Source organism: Orycteropus afer, unplaced genomic scaffold (genome assembly GCF_000298275.1).
Source record: "Orycteropus afer afer isolate SDZICR_OR568_19922 unplaced genomic scaffold, OryAfe1.0 scaffold00007, whole genome shotgun sequence".
NCBI lineage: Eukaryota > Metazoa > Chordata > Mammalia > Tubulidentata > Orycteropodidae > Orycteropus > Orycteropus afer.
Genome location: NW_006921594.1, coordinates 19,054,295 through 19,064,046, shown reverse-complemented (window position 1 = coordinate 19,064,046; position 9,752 = coordinate 19,054,295). Strand labels below are relative to the sequence as shown.

The window sequence follows — 9,752 nt, the reverse complement described above, 5'->3', positions numbered from 1 at the left end:
GTCCTAGTGATCTACTTCTGAAAAATGGGTGTTTTTGTTAGGTGCCATTGAGCCATCTGATTCACAGCGACCCTATGCACAGCAGAATCAAACACTGCCTGGTCCGGTGCCAGCCTCATGATCCTTGCCATATACCTGAGTCCGTCACTGCAACCACTGTGTCCATACATCTCATTGAGGGCTTTCTCCTTTTTCCCTGACCCTCCACTTTACCAAGGATGATACCCTTTCTCCAGGGAATGGTTCCTTCTGACAACATGACCAAAGTAAGTGAGACAAAGTGGCTATTCTTCTATCCAAGGAGCTTCCTGGCTGCACTTCTTGCATGACAGATTTGTTAGTCCTTTTAACAGACCATGGTACTCTTAGCATTCTTCTCCAACACCACAACTCAAAAGCATATCTCTTCTTTGGTCTTCCTTATTCATTGTCCAGCTCCCACATGCCGGAAGAGGTGATTGAAAATACCAAGGCTTGGGTTAGGCACACCTTAGTCTTCAAGGAGACATCTTTGCTCTTCAGCACTTTAAAAAGGGCTTTTGCAGATTTGCCCAATGCAATATGTCATCTGATGTCTTGACTGCTGCTTCCACTGGTATTGATTGTGGAACCAAGTAATATGAAATCCTTGACAACTTCACCATTTATTATGAAGCTGTTTATTGGACCAGTTGTGAGGGATTTTTGTTTTATGTTGAGGTATAATACATACTGCAGACTGTAGTCTTCAGACTTCATCAGTGTGTCAAGTCATTCTCATTTTTAGCAAGCAAAGTTGTGTCATCTGCATGGGTTGTTAACAAATCTTCCTCCAATCCTTATGCCACCATTTTTTTTATATATAATCCAGCTTCTCATAATATTTGCTCAGCATACAAGTTGAATAAGTGTGGTGAAAGGATACAACCTTGACGGACTCCCTTCTTGATTTTGAACCATGCAGTATCCCATTGTTCTGCATGAACGACAGCCTCCTGATCTATGTACAGGTTCCTTAGGAGTACAATCAAGTGTCTGGGGTTCCCATTCTTCTTAAGGTTATCCACAATTTGTCATGATCCACACATCAAATGCTTTTGCCTACTCAATAAAACACAAGTAAACATCTTTCTGGTATTCTCTGCTTTCAGCCAAGATCCATCAGACATCAGCAATGATATCCCTCATTCCATATCCTCTTCTGAATACAGCTTGCATTTCTGGAAATTCTCTGTCAATATACTGCTGCAACCATTTTTGAATTATCTTCAGTAAGATTTTACTTGCATGTGATATGAATGATATTGTTCAATAATTTCCACGTTTGCAATGGGTACAAATATGGATCTCTTCCAGTCAGTTGGCATAGCCAGTGGATGCCTCCAGCAAGGCATCTGTTTGTTGAAACATCTCAATGGGTATTCCGTCAATTCCTGGAGCCTTGTTCTTTGCCAATTTCTTCAGTGCAGCTTTGACTTCTTCCTTCAATACCACTGGTTCTTGATCATATGCCACCTCCTGAAATGTATGAACATCAACCAATTCTTTTTGGTATAGTGACTCTAGGTATTCCTTCCATCTTTTTTTGATGTTTCGACATCATTCAATATTTTGCCCATAGAATCTTTCAATATTGCAGTTCAAGGCTTAAATTTTTTCCTCTATTCTTTAAGCTTGAGAAATGCTGAGCATGTTCTTCCCTTTTGGTTTTCTAACTCCAGGTCTGTGCACATTTCGTTACAGTAACTGGCTTTGTCTGCTCGAGCTGCTCTTTGAAATCTTCTGTTCAGTTCTTTTATCTTGTCATTTCTTGAATTTGCTTTAGCTACCCTCCACTGTAGGGCAAGTTTCAGAGTCTCTTCTGACATCCATTTTAATCTTTTCCTCCTTCCTCATCTTTTTAATGACCTCTTGCTTTCTTCATGGATGATGTTCTTGATGTCATCCCACAGTTCCTGTGGTTTTTGGTCACTGGTGTTCAATGCATCAAATCTATTCTTTAAATGACGTTTCTAAATTCAGGAGGGGTAATATCAAGGTCATATTTTGGTTCTTGTGGACTTGTTTTAATTGCCTTCAACTTCAACCTGAACTTGCATATGAGCAACTGATGGTCTGTTTCACAATCAGCTCCTGGCCTTGTTGTGGCCAAAGATATTGAACTTGTCCATTGCCTCTTGCCATAGATGTAGTCAATATGATTCCTGTGTACTCCATCTGGCGAAGTCCACAGGTACAGTCAGTGCTTATGTTGTTCAAAAAATGTATTTGCAATGAACAAGTGGTTGGTCTTGCAAAATTCCATCATGTGATCTCCAGCATTATTTCCATCTCCAGGGCCATATTTTCCAACTATCAGTAATGCTTCTTTGTTTCCAACTTTTGCATTCCAGTTACCAGTGATAATTAACACATCTTGACTGCATGTTCAGTCAATTTCAGACTGCTGAAGTTGGTAGAAGTCTTCAATTTCCTCATCTTTGGCTATGGTGGTTGGCGTGTAAAGTTGAATAATAGTAGTATTAACTGGTCTTCCTTACAGGCATATGGATATTATTCTGTCACTGACAGCAATGTACTTTAGGACAGATCTTTAAACACTCTTTGTGATGATGAATGCCATACCATTCCTCTTTGCCATTCCTTGCATGGTAGATCATATGGCTATCTTATTCAGAATGTCCAAAAACGGTCCATTTCAGTTCACTAATGCCAAGAATATCTATTTTTATGCATTCCATTTCATTTTTGACAGCTTCACACTTTGTACATTCCATGTTCCAATTATTAATGGATGTTTGCATCTGTTTCTACTCATTTTGAGTCATGCCACATCAGCCAATCATTTGTTCTCCTGGACATACCCACATGATAGGACCATCATCACTGTCTTTTCGACACTCTAATTTCAGGCTAGATAGTGTCCCCCATGGCAGTGTACACTATAAACAAATAATTACATAGACATCAACTATTTTCTATATATTGGCCACATCAGTCAATGTTTTAGTTTTCTTAATACAGACAATCCCTGGTTTACAAATGAGGTCTGTTTCTAACTGTGTCTTTAAGAATTTGTAGGTAAGTCGGACCAGCTGCAAATGGTTCTTTTTAGTGCAAGAATAAAGAGCTATGGCAGTGCAGTGTTTATGAGGCGAGAGAGGAGAATTTAAGAGGCATTATAACTTGTGCCTAACCTAAGTAGGGAAGTTCTGTTGAGCAGTGAAACAACTTGTTGTGAGGCCAGAGACATCTGGGCTGGCTTGAAAGACTATGTATAAAGAGTGGAAAATTTCTTGGCCTTGCTCCCTCTCCCTTCTTCCTCTGCCTCTTCTCTTCCTTCCTCTCCCTCTTCTCTTCCCTCAAGCATGTTTTTCTTGCTTCCGTAAAAACTGCAAGCTATATTTTGCTTCTATAAAAACCATTACCTGGCATCTTTTTGCAAATAACCAGTCACCCTTTTACCCTGAATACCCTGGAAGAAGAACCCCATAATCACCCCATGTGGCCTTTGTTCGGGGCTCAGTCTCTGGATGTGAATCCACTGAGTCTATGCTAGAACAAATAAAAGTCCTTCCTTTTTATCCCGATCAGTGTTAGTGTTTCCCTTGGTGGCTCTGGTAAGAGTTAAAGCATTCTAGCTGATAAATAAAACTCGTTATAAACTTCAGGCTGTCCTGTGTTACAAATGTTTTAGCCCAGTTTACAAAACTCGTTATCAGCCGAATCAAAACTGGTGGGTAGGTCGAACCTACCACCTGCTCTGTGGGAAACAGATGAGACAGTTGGCTTCTATCAAGATTTACAGGCATAGAAATCCTATGGGGGCAGTTCTACTCTACCCTACAGGGTCACTATGAGTTGGAATCTATTTCATGGCAGTGGGTTTTTTTTTTTTTTTGTAATGCAAGAACAGGCTTTAAGCCTTTTCAATGATTTAAAAGCTGCACATGCAGCAAGTGAAGGTGATTGTGATAAAGAACCTGTTGGTTCAATCATTTCAAAGTGAGGGAAAATTTACGTAACATTAAAGGACAAGTGGGAGTTGTCCATAACTTGAAAGTTAAAGTTTCTAACCTTGGGACTGCCTGTACAGGTTCCAAATATTTGTTAAAATTATTCTTAAATAATTTAGAATTTGTCTCTGTTGTGAATGTCATTTTTCCATTCCTAACTATAATTTATTATTTATCTGTATTTCTCATGTCTTATTTATATTTAATGTTTTACTAAAACATTAGTAAAAATTCTATCAGCATGTATAGCCATTCTGAATTTACATTCCAATTATGCTCTAAACTTTCTTTTTTCTAACAATTTTCAATTGACATACAAATACTCACCCTCAGCAATAAAAGTTTGTATCCAACATACCTTTTCCTTTTGAAAGGTGACTTTGGCATATCAGCCACAGGGATCATTTGTTCTCCTGGACGTACCCACATAATGGGACCATCATCACTGTCTTTTCGACACTCTAATTTCAGGCTAGATAGTGTCCCCCATGGCAGTGTACACTATAAACAAATAATTACATAGACATCAACTATTTTCTATATATATCTTTAAATATATCTTTAAATATACATTAAATACTATCCCCTCACAAATACACTTTATTATTATACATTTGAAATATTTACCTAAACATTCATACATTTTCCTTAAAATAATTCTATTTATAACATACTAAGAGAATAATTATTTTTGGATGGTTCTTGACATGCACCCTACCAGGTACATGATTCACTGTACTCATTGTTTGTTTTTATTCTTCGTTCTATCAAATATATGGTCATATGATAATAAGTTGACAAAATAAACAAACATTCCCCATGAGAACCCTACAAAAATAAACAATTAAATATGAGTCTAAAAAACAGATACCTCTTTGATTAGTGATAACAAAAACTGACAAAAGGAAAACCAAACTGAAATCAAAATTTACTTCTGTTTAGCAGTTTTCCTGAGAAGGTTGTTGACCTAAAAGAGAGATTAAAATCTTTTAAAAGTGAAAAAGAAAAAGAAATGTGTGAGGGCCACTGTCATGGAATGATAAACATAGTATTAAATAAACCATTCATCCACACAAGCTTTCAAAAACAGGAGGATTGTCAAATTAAATTCCTCTAGAAAGAATATACTTTCCTCATTGACTTGTAAAATTAAAAATGGAAACATAATGATTTTTAGTAGGATTTTTGAAACAGTAGTAGAAACTAAATATAAACTCCATAATATGACTATTTGGGAGATACATGATAGGAAAAAAAGGTTTTGAAGGAATAAAGAAGGAAAAGGAAGGGAATAGAATGGGGCAAAAAGAAAAGAAAGAAAAAGATATTTTCAGTGGATAATTAAGAGAATAGAAGTGAAGAATGAAATAATGTTCAATGTATGTGGTGAATATTAGCGATAAAGTGATCTTGCCACATTTTGCTGCTTACCCGGACTCTAAATTTCATTGTAGATTTTACACTGACTTTTATGTTACTGATTAAATAATTAACCTAATTACACAGAATAAAGCTCTCTCTCTCTCAATGGGACAGTCCCAGTAGTTCACAAGAGGAAACATTTTCTGGAAGGCAGACGGTTGCAAAAAAAACCCCCAAGAATTCTGGCTAGACATCACTTAAAAGAATTTTAGATTCTGGAAGGAATCTTAAAACTATCCAGCCTACATGCCTTGTTTCTTAGATGAAAAAAGTGAAACCCATAAGTTTAAATGGTCTGACCAACTCAGCTAGGGACATCCATGACTGAAATACAGACGTACAATTTTCCAGGCCAATTTCCCTTCCTGTACTACTTAACTCCTTTGGTACTCAGTTTATAAAGAGTTGACACACAGATAGAAGCTAATTATTTAAAGTGGCAGTAACAGCGTCATTTCCTGGTCATCTGCCATTATAAATGCACCTGCGAGGTTACAACCACACACTACAAGATTGACTTGGCTTCTCATCCCTTCCTTGCCTTTTCTCCAATTCAAATGAAACTAAACAGTTTTAGATCCTAAAATAGCCATTATATATATCACCTGTACCATGAAAGTTAACACCCACAATTTAGATTGCTAATACTGTTTTTCCCTTACTTTTAAAAACGGTGAATCTTCCAACATGTCAAGGAACTCAGGGAAGTAATCTCCCACTTCTTCATCAACTGCTCCCACCAAGCTGATCTGTCGCATTGGGCCAGCTCTGTAAGTACCGTGAGAATATGTTCTTTTTACCTAAAGAATATATATTTGGTTGAAAGTTACATAAAATATGATGGTTTTTCTTATCATTGTGTAATACTAAATTACACTGTTTCAGATTATTAGAATATAAAGAGGCAAGCACAACAAAACCAAAAAAACCTTTAGTAACAGAAACATTAAGACATTAAAAAACATTCCCACACTAATTAAGTTATCTTATTTTCTATAGGTATTACTAAACTGCTAATGAAAACACAGTTCAGATAAACAGCACAATTCTAGACAACTGAATGTAACATCTTGTAATACAGGAGTTCACCATTTGATCTACAATCCCAATGAATTGTATTCAAAAATTGTACACCTACATTTTTCTAAACCAGTGATTGTCTTTTCATCAGATTTTTCAAAAATAATCCTTTGAAAAGATATTTAACCAATACCCTAACAGTGGTTTGTACGTCTAAAAAGCCAACAAGGATGGTCTTTCCTTCTAGATCTTACCACATTAATTATTCATTGTCGTCCAGTCTGATCCAACTCATAGCGATCCCCTCCTTGAGTTTCCAGGCGGTATCACTACGAAGTAGATTACCCAACCTTCCTTCCGAGGTGTGGCTTGTGGGTTTGAACTGCCAGCCTTCTGGTTAGCAGTCAAGTACCTTAGGCACTACGCTACCAGAGCTCCCACCATATTAATTAAGATCCAGTTTATATTTCAAAGATTAACTTCTGGATAGAGAATCAGGAATCTAGGTCCCAAATCAACCATTACAATCTACTAGCTATGGGACCTTCAGAAATCACTTGAATGCCTTGAGCTTTAGTTTCCTTAACTGCTGGTTGTGTCATCTCTGATGGCTGGAAGAAAACTTAATTATATAAAGCCACTTGCCACAGTGAGAGCAAATAGGTGGCAACCAAATATAAACTAAAATAAAGCAGCCCACATTCCAAGAGTCGTACACGGACTTTTACAAGCACATTTAAATCTTGACAAATAAACCTATATCTTGTCTTATAATGACGCTTGTAAATAAGTGTTTTATTTTAAGCAGAACATCTTCCTTTAATAAATAAACTTTAAGCTACTTTAATCATCTTTTTCATGCATTACTGTTTGTAGATATTTAAACATGTTTTCTTCTCCTACTCCTATGTCTATTTTGGGCTAAGAAAATGCTAGGTCTTTCAATCATTTTGAAAAGTGGCTCTATGAAAACTCATATATATTTCACAGAACTTTTGGGAGAATCTGAACTTCATGAGTAAAGTAACATAGATGCTACTTATCTAAAATTAGAGAGATCAACTTACCCTGGTTTGCTCAGGACTGTGCCAGTTTGAAACTGAAAGTCCTGAACCCCAGGCAAACCAGAATAGTTAATCTTTTGCCACAATGGACATAGACTATAAAGGATATTCATATCAAAAGTTAAATCCTCAGAACAGGTGGTGGAGTGGTGAGGCCAATAATAATCTCAGAAGGAAGGTTGGGCAATCTACTTCTGTAGTGATACTACCTCAGAAACTCAAGGAGAGGTTGCTATGAGTCGGATCCGACTCGAGGACAATGAGTTGTTTTTTTTTAGACTACTAACCCAACCAAAGAGGGGTCGCTATGAGTCGGGTCCGACTCGACGGCACATAACAACAACCACCACCACCACCACCCAACCAAGGCATAGGTTCAAACCCACCCAAAGGCTCCTGAGCAGAAAGGCCTGGTGATCTGCTTCCAAGTATCACAGCCTTGAAAACCCCATGGAGTGTACTTCTATTCCAAACACATGGGGTCACCATAAGTCATAATCGACTTGATTGTAACAGCTTTTTTTGTTTAACAGGATCATCATGCAATAATATATCTAAACTCCAACTTATATATTTCCAGATACATATTTCCAGAAATAGAACAAAAAAGATTCTGCTGTATAATAAAATAATTTGACTAAGATATTAGAGAATACTATTTTATTTTCTCATAAACAGCAAAGTAGTATACTAAAACCAAAATAAAAACAACTGCCAGTAAGTCAATTCCCACTCATAGAAACCCATGTGTTATATATTAGAATTACTCCAAAGGCTTTTCTTGGCTGCACTCTTGACAGAGGGTGACAGCCAGGCCTTTCTTCCACAGCGCCACTGGGTAGGTTCAAACACCAACCTCTAAGTGAGTAGTTGAAAGCAAGCTGCTTGCACCATGAAGGGACCACAAATGGTATCATCATGTAATAAAATATCTAAGCCTTAACCTATGTATTTCCAGAAATACAACAATAAAACATTTGGTATATCAGAATAATATGACTAACACACTAGAGATTATTATTTTTTATTTTATCATAACCAGTAACCAGCAAACCAAAAAACAAATCCATTCCTTTCACGTTGATTCTGACGCACAGTGACCCTATAGAACCTATGGACAGAGTAGAACTGCCCCACAGGTTTCCAAGGCTATAAATCTTTATGGAAACAGATTGCTACATTTTTCTCCCCCAGAGAAGCTGGTGTGTTCAAACCACTGATTTTTTGGTTAAAACCTAAGTAATTTAACCAGTATGCCACCAGGGCTTACTTATAATCAGCAAAGCAGTATAATAATGACACATTAATCCCTTAATCCACCACTCATCTGTCAGTCTGTCATACTGCGGTGGCATGTTCCTGTGAGGCTGGAGGCTATGCCACTAGTATTCTGAATATCAGCAGGATCACTCATAGTGGACACATTTCAGCAGAGCTTCCAGACTAAGACAGACTAGGAAGAAGGACGGAGCCATCCATTTCTGAAAAAATTGGCCACTGAAAACCTTATGAATAGCAGTGAAACACTGCCTGATATAGCACTAGAAGATGAGTGCCTGAAGTTGGAAGGCAAAATATGCCTTCAGAAGAGCTGCCTCCTCAAAGTAGAGTCAATCTCAATGACGGGGAAAGAATTAAATTTTTGGAACCTTTATTTGTCGATGGGGCACAACTCAAAATGGGAAGAAACAGCTGCCAACATTCATTAATAATCAGAATGTGGAATGTACCAAGTATGAATCTAGGAAAACTGCAAGTTGTCAAAAATGAAATGGTAAAGATCAATATCCTAGGCAGTGGTGACATGAAATGGACTGGTATTGGCTCTTATGAATCAGACAATCATAGAGTTTACTATGCTGGGAATGATAAATTTGAGAGAAATGGCATCTCATTTGTCATCAAAAAGAACGTTTCAGGATCTATCCTGAAGTACAATGCTATCAGTGATAGGATAATATCCAGACCCTTACAAGGCAAAATCCAATTAAAATCACTATTATTCAAACATACACAGCAACCACCAAGGCAAAAACAAAGAAACTGAAGATTTTTAATAACTACTGACCAAACATGCAATCAAGATATATTGATAATTACTCGTGGTTAGAATGTGCAGGTTGGAAACAAAGAGTAGCGTTTACTGTCAGAATATATGACTTTGGGGAATAGGCAGACAAGCAACATAGACTCTCTTCCACAAAGAAAAGAAAAACCAATTGACAGAGATAACAGAAGATAATTCTGGAAC

The 9,752-nt window shown here is 37.2% G+C and overlaps 1 protein-coding gene across 1 annotated transcript in view; it reads right to left on the bottom strand.

The window, feature by feature from the left end:
• Positions 1-9,752, bottom strand: part of RSBN1L (round spermatid basic protein 1 like) — a 131,054-nt gene that overhangs the window by 30,157 nt on the left and 91,145 nt on the right. The window contains exons 4-5 of the mRNA XM_007944722.2: positions 6,080-6,217; positions 4,354-4,496 (exon numbers count right to left, since the gene is read on the bottom strand). Of these exons, the coding sequence (XP_007942913.1) occupies positions 4,354-4,496; positions 6,080-6,217 (281 nt within the window). The remainder of the gene's footprint in view (positions 1-4,353; positions 4,497-6,079; positions 6,218-9,752) is intronic.